This window comes from Eublepharis macularius, chromosome 5, assembly GCF_028583425.1.
Source record: "Eublepharis macularius isolate TG4126 chromosome 5, MPM_Emac_v1.0, whole genome shotgun sequence".
In the NCBI taxonomy this organism is placed as follows: domain Eukaryota; kingdom Metazoa; phylum Chordata; class Lepidosauria; order Squamata; family Eublepharidae; genus Eublepharis; species Eublepharis macularius.
The window spans coordinates 84,695,998-84,712,432 of NC_072794.1; the positions used below are offsets into that span (position 1 = coordinate 84,695,998).

General features: G+C 41.4%; 1 protein-coding gene across 2 annotated transcripts in view; it reads left to right on the forward strand.

Annotated features, from left to right (window-relative positions):
- Nucleotides 1–13,252, forward strand: part of SSBP3 (single stranded DNA binding protein 3) — a 208,510-nt gene extending 195,258 nt beyond the window's left edge. Inside the window, exons 10-18 of one of the 2 annotated variants that reach the window (XM_054980690.1) lie at nt 2,480–2,568; nt 2,692–2,740; nt 3,172–3,207; nt 4,797–4,851; nt 6,272–6,342; nt 8,250–8,328; nt 9,178–9,206; nt 9,601–9,702; nt 11,297–13,252. In XM_054980690.1, the coding sequence (XP_054836665.1) occupies nt 2,480–2,568; nt 2,692–2,740; nt 3,172–3,207; nt 4,797–4,851; nt 6,272–6,342; nt 8,250–8,328; nt 9,178–9,206; nt 9,601–9,702; nt 11,297–11,326 (540 nt within the window). In that variant the 3' untranslated portion in view covers nt 11,327–13,252. The remainder of the gene's footprint in view (nt 1–2,479; nt 2,569–2,691; nt 2,741–3,171; nt 3,208–4,796; nt 4,852–6,271; nt 6,343–8,249; nt 8,329–9,177; nt 9,207–9,600; nt 9,703–11,296) is intronic. The other variant, XM_054980691.1, reaches the window with a different exon arrangement.
- The last annotated feature ends 3,183 nt before the right edge of the window (nt 13,253–16,435 follow it).

Sequence of the window (16,435 nt, forward strand, 5' to 3'; positions counted from 1 at the left end):
TGATACTGTCAGTCTTACACTTGTTCTTCTGCTGCCACTATTGGGATAAACCTTAGAGTAAACAAGCTTGGGGGATGGGGAGCCCAGGCAGACACTCTGTTTTCAGAATAGGGCCAATGATGACTGGTCAACAGCGGATGGGGTAGCAAACATGCCTGGAAACAGTGCAGAGAACTGGCAAGAGGTCTAGGGAACTATGGGAGATGAAGCTCTGAAAAAACTGAGCAGGTCAATAGCAAGTTGCATCTAATTTTACTCCCAAGCTAGCAATTCTGTAACTGCATTGTAACTGAATAACAACAACAAAAAGTTTAGCGTAAGTGCTCCATAGATTCAAATTAGTGTTCAGCATCATATTTAAACTAGTTAATCCTAATGATCACAGTATAACATTTGAGGTGAGTTTGGCAAGTTATTGTGAAGAAGAAAAGTTAACTGAACTTCTTGATACTGGTACAAAGTAGAAAAATTTGGCCACTGAAAACCCTATTGAAGCTACAGACTTCCAAAGGAGATAAAATTGTCCAAGCAATTGTTCCAAGCAAGTTTAGATTCCAGTACCTTTGTTATCTGTTTTAATGGGCCACCACTGTTAGCAATGGGTACAAAGCTCTTAACGGTCCCTAATGTATGATTATAACAGCTTGCATCTGTTATAGTTGCATCAACCAAATAAAGAATGCTGCAGAAGTTTTGAACCTGCTCTATGTCTTAGGCAAAACAGGTGCCTGCCATCCTAACCAAGCTGCTTATATGCAAAAATATACTGTTGGATTTCAGAGCGTTTGAGTTGTAGATACCCAGAGACATGCTAATCAGAATGGGATGCCTAATGGTAGAACCACAGCCACTTTATGTGAGATTTTCAGAGTCTTTATAAAGCCCTTTGTGAAAAATGTATAAAGACAAGGCTTCCATATGTACTATGCTTTCCAACACAACAAGGGGAAGAAGCACCCCATTCAATAAACCCTACTACAAAGTCACACTGGAGTTCTCTTCTGTATAGAGTGGGAAAAGCTGTTCCACAATAGTCACCATATTGGTTTGTATACAACCTGCCCTTGTGCAAACTGTACAGTTCTGCTGATTTCCCCCTTTTATTCTGAGGCCATTTCAAAGCGCCCACAGCTTTCTGGTGCTGCTTTTGGTGGGAAGGGGCGGGGGGCACTCAGTCATTGGATCCAAGCCACCCTGTGCAACAGCACTTAAACTAGCTGCAGCCATTCTAACCTGTTTTCAAAGAAGGGCCAGTTTTTCTGTAACTCTCAGGGTGGAAACATGGTTTTGTGTGATATGCATCAGACCTCAGAAGACAGCCATATTTGACTTGGTGCCAATAAGCCAGCCAAGCCTCAGTTGTCTTTTCAGGAACCAAGAAGCCAGAAACTAGTAGATCTAGATCTGCTCTCTCAGAAGGAGGAATAAAGCTTCTGCAGTTGTCTCAGCAAGTGCTCACACATTTAATCCTTCACTGTAAACTGCCTTTTCACTGTTTGACCATCAAATATAGGCTTCACAGGTATGAAGGATTGGCTCCCTTTCTGTCAGTTTACCTCATTCTATACCTGGTTTGCAAAACCGTTGTGTAAGCAAGTGAAACTTGATGCTATAGTATAGTATCTCAGTTGTATTGGATCATTGGGAGGGGGAACCCAGGATATTCAGATAAATAGATCTAGATATATGGAAGCGAATAGGGCTACATTAACTTTGCATTGAGAAATGGATGATTTGGGTAGTCAAGCTAACAGGAGAGCAATGTTGCTTTTTCTGCCTTGAACAGCTTACCTTCTTCCTTTCATGTTTCTGTTTTTTAAAAATATAAAATCTGTGCAGTTCTCTGACTAGTAGTATTTTGTTGAAGATAGATTTCTGCAAGAATTAAATTTTCTTCCTTTGTGCTGTCAGCTCTTCTATGCATCCCATCCTTTGCTCATTGCCATGTATTCCTTAAAGCAAAGCATTTCTCTCACTTCCTTGCCTGCCATATTTTTTCTGCTACTTCCTGTGCCTCTCCCCACCCTGAAACAAGCACTCCCTTAACTTCATTTCTATGTCTGCTTTGGCTTCATGTACTAGGGAAGAAACTCCTTTTTGTTTGTTCATTTTTTGGTATCCCTCTTCATGATAACCATCTCACATACTCTCCAGGTGCAATTACTCCCTTACTGATTTACATTGGCTACCACCAGAAGTCTGGCCAACTAGAGTGTCCCTAGTGTATTTCTACCATGAGATGGCAACTTGGTGGCTTCCTAAAACTTAAAAAAAACAAAAAACAAATGCCTACTGGCAAAAAGAAAACAGAGATGCCACCACCCTGTTTTACTTTTCTGAAGTTGCTGATTTTGCCTGTATGTTCATTATCATCATCTTTTTTTTAATCAGAGTTCATTTTCACAAACTAACCCTCTCGTTTTTGTTTGTTTTTTTTCTTTTCTCTTTTCTTCTCCGGTTTCCCTTCTCGTTATGGTAGACTGATCCTTGGTTATCATTGCAGAACTATGGCGGCGGAATGAGACCTCCACCCAACTCTCTAGGGCCTGGCATGCCTGGGATTAACATGTAAGGCACCTGCCATGCTGCTGGCTTTTCTCTGATGTTCTCACTGATTCTAGATGTGTAAATAATTACATTGCACTTATGTCCAGTCCCAGTACTCAAGGTTTTTCTTCTCTCAAACTCTAGGGGTCCAGGAGCTGGTCGACCATGGCCCAATCCTAACAGCGCTAACTCAGTAAGTTTCAGTTTTCTGTGTTTGTAAGAATGAGTTACATAAATAATTTGAATGACTTGAAAGATATCATTTGACCTTCATTGTTACATTTTCTCTCATACTTAATTTCTCTTACTGTCTCCCCCTTAAGCAAGTTGCTCCACTCGGCTGCCAACCTAGTTAACCTCATCCTAAGCAGAAGGCATGCTGGGATGTCTCATTGCCTCTCTCTTCTCCTTTTCTGCTGCTTTGAGGATTAGTTAGTTTAGGAAGTTAATATGCAGAATTATATTCATAGCTGTACTGGATGCAGATAACTTTTATTGACTCATTCTAATTTGGAATTTATTCTGATGAACACTAGGACAAAACGTTTAATGTGTACAGAGGGATTTTTTTTCATGAATTTGTGTGTTCCAAAAACTAATGGCTATATTCTGATCTATTTACAGATTCCATATTCTTCTTCATCACCTGGTACATACGTGGTAAGTTCATAGTTCTTTGTTTTCATGATGTGTTTGTGCAGGGGTGGTTAGATATGTCAACGTTCGCATGTACAAATATGTATACTGGATTATACTTGGGATACACATAAATTGCTTCCATGTAATGACCTTCTTGTGCTGTTGAAGGTTATAAATGATACTGCAATTTGGGTTCCATGCTGTACTCAATAGAGCACACTACAAAAATCTTGCAGTGTTCGTCTCAGTCCTACTAAACGTTACTTGGGAGTTCTGTTCAGTGTAGGTCCTGCAACTGTCCCTTTAAATTTTGTTTCTTCCCTTGCTTGTTACAGGGTTGTGAGCACTTGTACTCCCCTAGTTTAATTAATTACTTCCTGTTACCTCTCAGTGGCCATGACATTCCTAAATGGATCCATGATCAATTCCTTTTTAAATGCAATTGATTTTCCTGGGGAGATGAGGTGGCTTTAATTAGTATTTTTTCATTTGCAGGTCAAAGTGATAGTACACTACCTTTATTTTTTCCCATGATCATAATCTCATAATTGTACAATTAAAATCATAAAAAAGAAAAATAATGAACTGTCCCTCTTGCTACAAAGAGAAAAATCAGAAAATAAGCCCTTATGAGTTTACAGAAGGTAAGCAGTTAGGCTGAGAAATGGAAACTGCTTTAAAATGAGAAGAAAATTTAAAGAGACAGTAGTTCTGGGAAGAACCTGCTTGGTCGGACTGTATGTACATAGACAACTGGTGATATAATTGTGTTTAAAGGGGAAAAAAATAGTACAAATAAGGTCTTTTAAAAGACAGAAATACAACACAGTATTTTAAAAAAGCTGGAATGCAGTGAGTTGACAATGGCATCATCTAGATTCTTTATAAAAACTAATTGAGCAAATGATGTGCATTCTAGACTATACAATTAGTGTGAGTTCAAATATAAGGCAGTGTTATCCTGTGTTGTATGTATGCACTTGTGGGTGATGCCAGAATTCTAAAATAACTGTTATTACCAAGGAAGTTTTTGTTTTGCTCGGTCAGAGAGGATGAACAAAGTATGTTTAAATGTAGGCTAAGTAATGCAAGATTGCAGGTGATATATAGAAATAAATACTTTAGCTGTTCCAGGTGTGTGAATGGTACAGTGATGTTTATTGTTCAGTTAACCATGTTAAATGATCATGAGAACATACCTGAAGTTCTGAGGTGGTAATTTTAATTCACATTAGGGATTGACTGCAAAGAATTAGGAGGTGGTATTCATTCGTAATTGTAATTGCAATTTCATTAGCAAACCTAAGAGTTTATAGTAAGAGTGCTCTGTGTTACTATACTGGCAAATAAATTCAGTATGTCCATCTCACACAGATGCATCCCCCACCCACGCACACTACTTCTCAGTAAAACCTTCATTTTTTCCTGAGGCTTAAACAAAGAAATTGCACTTTGGCTATACAAGAGTGCATCAGAGGTTTTAGCGGGAGATTAATGCTTGGCTGAACACCAAGGTGAGACATTGTTGCTGACAGCAGCAGGATCTGGCTGACCTATTGCAGGTTATGTTATCACAGTGGTTCCTGATGTGTGTTTAATCTTGTCAACAGGGGCCCCCTGGTGGTGGAGGTCCTCCTGGAACACCCATCATGCCAAGCCCTGCAGGTAAGGGAGGTGGGTGGGGAAGCAACACTAATTTTCCCCCATTAAAATAAATTAAGTTGCCAAGTTGGGATAGTGGGCTTCTTTTTTAGTTGTAGTTGATATAGAGCAACATTGTTACAATTTTCTTGCAACTGTTGCTATTTGCTTTTAAACAATAGTGCACGGTAAATAATCAAAGCACATTTTTGGAAAGGAAGCAGTTTTGTCTTCAGGCTCATGGCTCATTCTCTGGCATGGACTGATGGCCTGAATTCTAACAAGGTTTAAAATACAGTAACATATGAGAAGGATTCATCGATGCCATCAGCCTTCTCTGGATTCTTTGAAGGCAATTTCAATCCTATTTAATCATTAAGCTGCTATCATTAAGAAAAGCTCAAAATGCAGGCTCTCCTGTTGATGAATAATCCTTATGCAAATTAATGTATTAGGATAGGGGTACTCTTGTTGACAAGGAACATCCTTTTTTCTGAGGGATTTGTAGAAACCAACTGGGATCTCTCTCTCAGTACCTGAAAGAAATTAGGACAAGTTTTTAAAAGTATCTCTTAACCATCTGCCTGAATCTGGCCTACTTGATGCTGTTCCACACTTGCCCCTATTACAGAAACCGCTCTTGTCTGGGACAGTGCCATTATGCTGCCAGCTTTATAATAAAATGAATGTGCGGAATGTTTTCTGAATAACGTATCCGTAAAAAAAAAAAAATACTTCCTGAGGTGAGGTGGGGGGTGCTGTGGGGAAGTAGCCTGCTGCCTGTCACTGTGGTATACCACAGCTGCAGGGGTGGAGCCACCATCAAATATTACCATGGCCTTCCTGCTCCTGCATTTTTATGAGAACTCTGACCTACATTTCAGACTAGGTCATAATAAAACAATCCATATGTTAATGTAGGCACAGTGCTAGCCTTTTTTATTCTGTCACCGTGGCCTGCTTGTAATTTCTGCTTGGGTGTGTGCAAAGTGTGTGCATTCTGAGGCTTGATTAAATGCTGCATGTCCATTGCTGCTTTGGTGGTTGGGGGGGGGGGCGGAATCCAGGTCTCTGTTCTTAAAATAAAATTGCTAAATATTATCTGTGTAACTTCTTTTTTAAAAAATATGATGCCGTAGTAAGATAATTGCATTGGCTAATTTTGAGGTGTTAAGTGACACATGGCAGCAAATTATCTTTCTACACCTCTTCTGGCAAGCAATCCCCAATACCCTTGGTTAGTAGTAGAATTCTTTTCACAGTTGAATTTCTCTGATTAAAAACTTTGTGAATCTTCATTAAATACAAATTAGCCAGAAAATGGTGGTACTTAGAGGGAGTTTTAGGTGATAAAATACAAAAGAATGAGTTCAAGTGGCATGAGTTTGTTTTAATTAAGAAATGAATTAATCACCCTGACTTAGTGGGTTTCACTGTTCTACAGATTCGACAAATTCAAGTGACAACATCTACACAATGATTAATCCCGTACCGCCTGGAGGCAGTCGGTCGAATGTAAGTCTGCTTTCTAATAATTTACATATCAGATACCATAACAAATCATAATTAACTTCATCAGTTGAGGGTAAAGCAGTTTAATTGATTTCAGCCATTTGTTACAAAACAGAAATAAAACAAACCATCAAAAAGTGATTAACTCTTCAGCAACTTTGTTAATTTTTTACGCTTATTAAAACAGCAGCATTCACAGTCTCTGGTCAAGACTGTCATTGCACACTGCTGGTTGGTGTTGGTTGTATTTAAAGGAAAACCAACACAAATCCTAGTCCTCCTCATACTTTTCATTGAAACTGGCTCTGAGTTTCCCTTCTCAGTGGAATAAGCCAAAGTAGTTGTAGTATATGTTTGTGCATGTTTGTCAAAAATACATACACAATTCCAGCTGCTTTGGCATTAAAGTGCTTGTTGTTAATCGCTGTATGTCTCCAGCATGCTCTTTATGGAGCCTGAGCAATGATCATTTGGTCAGACCTATGTTTTCAAACTGAACCATTGCAAGATCCACAAGCTGGATACTTACCACAGAGTGCTCTGTTCATTTCTCAGAGGCCACCATTCGAAGAGGGTGGATCACACAGTGAGTGAGTCTGTAGCTTCAAGAGTTGTCAGTGCAGGGGAAGTTAGGAGCAGCAGGAAGATTACTGCAGGGAACAAAAAGAGTGGCCTAGAAACAGGCCTGATGGCACCTGTGGGAGCTTCATCCATGGTTCTAAATAAATCTAGACCTGGCCATTACTTGGATAGAAGACCCCGCATAGGATTCCAGTATACACTGGTCTTAGCTTCTTGGAGGAAGAGCACAGATGTAACAACTAAATGAAGTAAGGATATCTTGAGTGGCCATTGAAACATTCTGACACTGGATTTTTGTAGGTCTGTTGTAGTAGTATTGTCGAAGGCGTTCACAGCTGGAGAACGATGGTTGTTGTGGATTTTCCGGGCTGTATAGCCGTGGTCTTGGCGTTGTAGTTCCTGACGTTTCGCCAGCAGCTGCGGCTGGCATTTTCAGAGGTGTAGCACCAAAAGACAGAGATCTCAGTGTCACAGTGTGGCACACTTTTCCACACTGTGACACTGAGATCTCTGTCTTTTGGTGCTACACCTCTGAAGATGCCAGCCGCAGCTGCTGGCGAAATGTCAGGAACTACAACGCCAAGACCACGGCTATACAGCCCAGAAAATCCACAATAACCATGTTGTAGTAGTGTTATTAGAACTTCTACTCTTTCATCTTGAAGTCCTTCTGTTAGCATACAGCAATAAGGAGATGACATAAATGCATTTGTAGGAGCTAATGATGGCAATAGGAGCTCAGCAGGTTGCACCTGAGGGGCTGAAGTTGGAGCCATCAATACACCTGAGAAATATGTTTGGTGGATTAAAAGTACTGCCATATGCTCTCAAACAGTACTGAAAGCAAAGGTACTACTGATCAAACTAGTTAAGAGATGCTCCATTTGATTATCTCTTCTTCTTTCCTTGTTCTCCTCCTGCTCAGAAGACTGGTTTCTTGTCATTCTCATCACAGTTAAAGCTGCAATACCACTCTCACTTTCAGTCTACTTTTGATTAGGAGACACATGCTCAAACAGCAATGATAAATTCTCAGCAGAAACAGTGGTTACTTCCTGATGGTGGAAAGATCTTGAAACATAAATGTTGAGCTTCTTGCAGGAATGGCAAAATAAAAATGTAATGAAGGCATTTTTTTCAAACCTCACCCCCCCCCCCCAAAGAAAATTCAGTTTTCTACATGTAGCAGACTATGGACTGGAGAGCATTCCTGCTATCAGACTTCTAAAGCTGCAGCTGCCAGTGTACTAGCTGTAATGTATTGAATGTCGATATTGACCTGAGCAATGCATCATAACTGATGGTGTTATTTTCCCCTCTCTACTTAGTTCCCAATGGGGCCTGGATCAGATGGCCCAATGGGAGGCATGGGCGGGATGGAGCCCCATCACATGAATGGATCATTAGGTAAGGTTACAGAAAATATGCAGGATAAAATCCAGGGAAGGTAATTCACATTTACTAGAACTTTCTGCTTTCAGGTCTTTCTGCACCAATGACATCCCAAATCCTTCAAAATGTAAAAAAGACATGTTAATGGTACAATATGGGATTTTATTGCATATAATCTGCAGTAATAGAGATTGAGGACTTGTTCTGTGCCCATAATCCATGGATTCCCAGTCTTGAGATGACCTTGTCATTCCAGACAGTCAGAACACAGAAGAGTATTCAGGGAGCAGGACTGCTAGTCACAGACTTGCCAGGCTCCTGTTGATGGATAAAGAAGGGGAGGGAAGCAGCATGAACCTAACTGTGGTGTGTGTGTGTTTTAATTAAAGCAGCAGAAAGACCCATTAACCTCCAATGCTTGCCTTATACATCTTGCTGAAGTAGAGGTGCTGTACTCCATCTTGATCAGTGTCATGAAGCACACAGGAGGGAGCCGAGGCCGTAGCAACTCGATTAGGCCATTACTCTAGTGCTGTGCAGGAAGGTGAGCCAGGCTGTGCTCCTGGGAGTTGTGCGTGCAAAGGAACGGCAGCTGAGGTTTCCCCAGCATGTCCCTTTCTAGAGGCAAATGTTAAGAGGTTTGTATTAGCCCAGCTGTGACCTGCAGCTCACTAATGTACTACCAGCTGCTTCCCGGAAGGCCCAGGCATCACTTCTTGCAGCAGCATCTTGTTATGGGATAATGGTGCAGGGATAATTTCTGTACAGAATGGGGCAGCTAGGTGAGAGAAGCACCAAGTCAGAGCAAAGATATTTAACTCTTCCAATTAACAACTGATTTCCCTCTCTCTCTTTCTTCACAAGGGTCAGGAGACATAGATGGACTTCCAAAAGTAAGTGTGCATTTTGCTAGCCTAAGAAAGCCTCTTGTGATTGGGTCGTGTTCTTGCTTTGATGGGCAAAATATCAGTGGCAATCTGAAGACTGGGCAGGGACAGAGAGGTGTATGCAGACTACTGCTGTCTATATAAGGTGTCAGGGTTTTATTTGGAAACCTTGTACACTTTTCCAACTTTTAGCTCATTAAAGCAGGATGCTGTTGCTGTTAATTCTGTGAGACATGTCATAACATGCAGACATTGTCTTCTACTCTCAAGTCTCATATTCAGTTGTCCCTGTTTTCTTCCAGAGCAATAAGTTTTTGTTGCAGATGCACCATATAGCATGTTTGAAAGACCCACTCTCACATCATGCACATATGTGTGGTTTTTTCCCCCCCAACCATAGAATTCTCCAAACAACATAAGTGGCATTAGCAATCCTCCAGGCACTCCACGAGATGATGGCGAACTGGGAGGCAACTTCCTCCATTCCTTCCAAAATGACAACGTGAGTCACTCTTACACCTACTCATCATACTAAAGGGTTTGGATCACATAGGCAATGTTTAATCTATTCCTGGCAAAGAATAGTTGATGTGTCAGGGGAGGTGATGTGGAAGAGGAGTAGGGTATCTGTTTGTTCATGTATTGAAATATTTGCATCCTGCCTTTTGATATGAATCAGGGTAGGTAATAAAATCAATTGAAAACCAAAATACAAATTAAAACTGCTTCAAAATAAAGCTAGAGCAACGAAGCTAATAAAACAGCAGAAGCCAATCAGGAACAAACATAATTCAGTGCATCAGTGCTGATTCCAAGTGCAGTGTTTGTCAGAGCAATAGTAGATTTTCTCCAATGAAAAACTGCTTTTGCCCACTACCTAAAAATCAGAATAGGAGCAAGGTTCACCTTCCTATGGATGTGCTTCACAGTTTGGGCACCATGACAGAAAAGGCCTTGTCACATGTTAGGCAACCCACAGTTCAACAGAGCACTCTAAATATGGCCTCCAAGGTGTAGGATCACATTGGAATTAGGTGGTCTTTCAGGTTATGCTTGGCCTAAACCATTTAGAGCCAAAAGATTAGTATCAGCGCTTTAAATTGCTGAAAGTAGAAACCAGCTAGGAAGCAGTGAACGCTATAAAATGGCTGTTTTATGCTATAACTAGAATAAGATTATAGACAGTTACTAAAACTGAAAAGATGTAAAGCGTAGAACAAATAAATATATTGTGGTTTAGCATTTTTTAAAAAAAAAAAGATGGCAGCAAGTGGCTCCCAATTAGGGTTTGTATGTGATGGAAGTCCAGAAAAGAAATCTGTGAACTGTGGTTACCATGTTGAACTATGCCAGAAAGCATGCAGCAAAGGATAATGTGCAGCTTCAGAGCACATGCAAAAAACTAAGGGGTGTGAGAGTGGGTAATATGGTTGTGCCTGAAAATCTCAGTGTGAGATTTTTCCCACAAAAATCATCCCTAGTAGGAAAAGTACAGTTTAGTATGCACCATCGGTGTAAATGGTATTTTACAGAGCAGAGGATGGGGACAAGAGAAGGTGGGAAGGAAGACAGCATAGCAACTCTTTTTTTAAAAAGTTGTTTATAACAGAAGATTTTATTGCCTTTTGGGGTGTATCATTGAGGGTCTTATTTCTGAGTCTTTTCCAGGTGGAATGTACATGTTCAAGTGATACTCATGTTACACATATTTCTGCTTGAAAATCAAGAGGGTGTTTTTCTTAACAAAGAACTGCATTTACAAATATGAGGGTAGTGGATTCCGCATTTCAGTTTTATTCATTGTTATATATATTGATGTATTTTAAATTTTTAAACTTCTGCATACAGGTTGGGTCACACACACACCCCACCCGAAGGCAGTTATGAAATGGGGATTGTGTTATATATCTATACATTAACCTCTAACATATTCTCTGTCTCTGATTTATTGAAGCCAATTATGTTGCCTCATAATTTTATAAGCCCACATATCTTGCATATCCTATTTCTACAGCTTCTGCAGCATATAGCATTTGAGTCTTGTTTTTACCTGATTGTGTGATACTAATTCTTTCTCTTTGTCTCCCCCTCCCCAGTATTCTCCCAGCATGACGATGAGTGTGTGATTTTCCTCCTCCCTCACCCCGCATCCTCTTCTCCAAGATAAAGAAAGTCGGCTGCCATTTGGAGGATTCTCAAGACATTATGCAAGAAGAGAAGCTAGGTGTGTTTGGCAGGGAGACATGCAGAGCCGGGGACCCACCCCTGATTTTTAGTTTCATGCAATAAAAAGGCTGAACTTTTTATTCCATAAAACAATGAAGGACAAATCTTAAAATATTTCAAGACATGACAAGATCCTTCTTCTGCAGAAGGATTTATTCTATGTACATGACACTTTTTTTGTTGTTGATTTTTTGGAAGCAAACAAAACCCTCTAGCACCCAATTCAACCTCCTTTGCTTGATTATTCTTTTAAACCTGTTGTATGTTTGTGCTGTGCTACGCAAGGAAGCTAGTCTAGATATGAAATCTCATGTTGTCTCTGTAGCCATTGAAAAAAATTAATAAAACTGGACAGTTTTTATAAATCGGAGGGTTTTGTTCAGAAGACCTTTCTCCAATGCCCACTCTCTGCCCCCTTCCTTCCCCCTTCTTTTTGTTTGGTTTTTCTGTTTGGTGTTTTGCAGCACAACACCTTCTCCAGCAAAAAGCGATCTATATGGGAACGATTTTCTCTGCCTCATTCCAATGCAGCTGGTCCCCTCGTAGGATCACATCCTCCAAAAATTTAATTGTGATCTTGATATCTGTGACTGTGGCATGCACTGTATTAGCCCCCCCTCCCCAAGTTAAACAGAAATTTTATTCATTGCCCTTTTGAGAAACTTTAAAAGTGTCAAAATTCCAGGGAATGGGGTATGGAGGGTTAGGGTACTTTGGATTTTTTAAATGTTATGTTGGGGAGGGGTCAGTACACCAGAAATAAAAGGAAATAGGGTTTAAAACTTGACCTGGGACTCGAAAACTGTGAGCGCAAACTTCTTAACATGTTTGGTTTTGCTTTCTTTTTCGTTTTTGATTTTTTTTAATGAAATGATGTGATCTTATTAGGGTTTCACTGTATATGCTCTGGAACTGGATGGAGATATTTTTAAGTAATTATTGTTGTTAAAATGTATACTTGCTATTCTGTAGGCTCTCTCTATTTCTCTCCCCCCTCTCCCTTTCTCTCTGTAATTAAACACAACAACAAAAAAACCCTTACCTTCTCAAGGTAGAGTTGACTACAGAAAAGCATACCATGTATAGTGAAACTCGCAAGTCTTGGGATCTCTGTACATTACACTCCCTTGTAGCTGGTCTTTGTTTTATATAAAATGAAAAAAAACCCTTCACTTCTGATCTATGTATTTCATATTATGTAAAATATTATCTTCCCCTGGATTTACCTACCTTTGTGCGGATTCTTGAGAACATTGTATCTTGTTTCAGTGTTTTTTCTTACCTTGTAGTCTGGTTCTAAAATTAAGCAAGGGGAAAGGAAAAGTAATTATTATACATTGTAGTTTGTGTACGATATTTGTTGATAATGTTTTATTAAAGGGATGTCTTTTCCGCACCCCTTAATGAAATGATTTTTTGGGGGGGAAACATTCGCTTGTTTTTATTATTCTGACTGCAAACAGCAAAAAAACCCCTCACAAACCATGTGATTGATAAAACTTTTTTTAGTACTACAATATGAATTTTTTTAAAAGTTTGCCTTTTTCTTAGGCATTTTAATTGTTTTCTTTGTAGAAAGATGATGGGGGTGGGTAAATGGTCTGTCTCACAGTCAGGATAATATTTAAAGAAAAAATAAACCATCAAACCATTTGTCACATTGGTAAATGCACCCTTTCTAATTTTTTAAATTGAATACTGACGGGTTTCATTGTACTAAAGTGATAGCTAAATTATTGTCTTCATTGGTTCAAGATGGTTTTTACAAGATGAAGCAAGACTCCTTCCCACCCTCCCCATGCTGTAATAAACATTTGATTCCGGTCCCTTGCTGTTTCTAACTGGTGATTTGCCATAACAGCTGTTTTCCGCCTGTCCTGGGTGTAGTGATTCAAGAAACATTGGTGTGGGTAGCCTCAGATAATTGACAGCATTTCCCTTCCAAAGACTCAACTACTGCCTAGTGCAACGATCCCACCTGTTCTAGGTGTGCTTGATTTTCGGTCCGTTTCAAATTCCGTTCTTAAAAGACCGCAGCTCTTCCCCCTCAAGTCTACAGATGTGTGAGAAAATAACTCTATGAAATGTTTAACCATGTGGGGTGGGGGGGGGGGGAGATTTCTGTAGGACAAGATTGAAGCAGCAACCCTAAATCTCTTGGCTTGTCTCTCAGAGTATAATTCTGGCATTACTTCATCATGTATCTTCAGACAAAACACCAATTTTTAGGTTCCTGTTTTTTCAAGCTGAAAGGTGTAGAAATCAACCTTACAATGTTACAAAGTTAACACAATTTGCCTGAGAAGGTTATGCACTTTGCTATTTTTACAGCATCATTACCGTAATGTGATTTATTATCAAGCTGGCATCTTGATACTTATGAAAGAAGCCCCTGTCGTGGATACCGTAGCCCCCTGATCTGCAGTATTTCAAATTATGTCAGCTGGAGTCCAGAATCCAAAGAACCAAACAACTAATTCTGCTTCCACAAGGGCACCTTGAGCCTTCTGTTATTGAATGGCAGTCCCATTTTCCATGTAGTAATTTGGTCTTTAAAATATGGGGAGATTTCAAAAGTAGTTCGTGATATGGCTTGGGATAGTTTCCAACTTTATTTTTTTTAAGATAAGGGGGAATTGAAGATCCCTTGGAGTTGCCTTGAGTTGTGTACTGGAACCTGGACAACACCAACTTAGAATATATGTGATACGTAGACAGCTTTTGTGTATGTGTGAACAAATTATCTTGCAGATTGCAAAACCTTCCCTGCCTGCCTGTTCAGTTGGAGGTGACTGTCATATTGGTGACCATCTATATGTGACATGCAAGCATGTTTGAGAAGATACTTCCAGCTGTTTCACACTTTCTTATAGGTTGGAGACATGCTCCAATGAACTCTCCTCAGGGACAGTATCCAACTCATCCAGTATTGGTGCTACCAGAGCAATGGCTACTCAGCAGCAGCTTTAGCTAATCCCCCAGTAGTATAGCAGTGTTTTCTGATGAGGGATGATCATGCAGCAGTAGTCTTTACCTTTGAGCTGTTTGTGTGACCTTTCTGTGCTGCTACTACAATGTAAGATTTTTTGAGTGTGAATGTACACACACGCACACCACCAGCTGTGATTCGCATGCCTACTTCAAGTGGGGGAGGGAGATTAGCTGTGGAAGGGTTGTTACAAAACTTTTTATGAAACCATGTAATTTTACTTTAAATTCAGTACTTGGTCCCTCCATTTCCAGTTTAAAATCTTAGGCCCATTCTGCACGGTCAGTTTAGGTCAGTTCAGATTCCATTCTGCTTTTCTCAATCTCCAGATTTCCACATGAGGAAAGGAGGCATGAGATGCAGAATTGACCTTTCCCTGGCTTTCCCCTGACTTTTTTCTGTGCGCACGTAAGTCGGCTTTTTTGAAGCTGCTGTGAGTTGCCGTTGATGCGGCTTATGTGTGTGCAGATTCTTAGTTCTGTGTTATCCCTCCCCTTTCCTTTCCCTGGGCACTGACTGGTTGTCCACCTAGTGAGAAACCACTCCCCCCCTACTTTCCACACACACACACTCTTTATTTTTTAAACAAGGGTTGTAACACTGTGATGTCACCTCTCATAACGAAAGGGTTTCCTTTCTTTAAAGGGGGCTGCGGGGTGGGGAGAATAAAGCCAGGCAGTTCTCAGTGCAATTGGAGACTTTGCTGGCCCAGATTAGAGGCTCCTGACCAGCCCTCCCCCTGATTTGTGTCAGATTATCTTACAGTGCAGATCAGGTCTTTCCTCTGGAGTTTGAGCTTCGGGCGCTCCAGCCCTTGCTCAAAAGGTTCCCAATACCCTCTGGGTGTCTGCTGGCTTAAGAAAAAATACACCTAAGACAGAGAGGGAGGGAGAGAAAGGGGGGCATCTGATAATCTAATCAAGCCTAAGTACCCGCAATTGCATTTTGCAAACTTTTACTTAAACAGGTTTTAAATGGCCTCACCTCAGGAATGCAATTTAAGTGGCTTGTGGATTGCATTTTAAGTCCATATAAACAGCATGCATGGAAGTGCCCAATCAGCAAATATAGGGACAGGGAGGAGGGAGATGGTGGACACACAAATGCAATCTTGGGGACTTATCAGCAAAGGCATAATATCCAAATTACAGGATCTCATTGTCCCACTATATACCAGGTTGGTCAGGCCCCACCTAGAGTATTGTGTGCGGTTCTGGAAGCCTCACTACAAAAAGGATGTAGAGCCGAAACAGACGTGACGAGTCACCTCAATTCAACCTGAGTTTCCTTGCCTCAAGGTTTGACGGGAAGTGTAGGCGTCCTTGCAGGTGCATCGCTGCATTTCTCCTTCCCCTGCTTGCGTGGCCCGGAGCTACATAGCTGCATGTGCTCTGCCTCCCCCCACTCCTGTTGCACTGAGCGTCACTTCATCTCCCCCCCTCCCTCGTCTGGCCCAGTCCCCACAGTTCTGGGCTGCGCGGCTTCTGGTGGGGGCCGGGCGAGTGAGGGGGAGATGCAGCATGCTCCGGGAGCCTCCCGCTCTCCCAGTGCAGCCCGGTGTCGCTCTGTGGGGCCTGGGCCAGGCGAGGGGGGTGGAGTTGCTTTCCCCCCCATCGCACTGAGCGTCACTTCATCTCCCCCCCTCGTCTGGCCCAGCCCCCACAGAGCAACACCAGGCTGCACCGGGAGAGCGGGAGGAAAGGCTCCCGGAGCATGCTGCATCTCCCCCTCACTCGCCCGGCCCCCACCAGAAGCCACGCAGCCCAGAACTGCGAGAACTGGGCCAGACGAAAGAGGGGGGGAGATGAAGTGACGCTCAGTGCGACGGGGGGGGAGGCAGAGCACGTGTGTCTATGTAGCTCCGGGCCATGCAAGCAGGGGAAGGAGAAATGCAGCGATGCACCTGCAAGGACGCCTACACTTCCCGTCAAACCTTGAGGCAAGGAAACCCAGGTTGAATTGAGGTAACTCGTCACGTCTGTTTCGGGTCATAGACAAATTAGCACGGGTTCATGGGAGA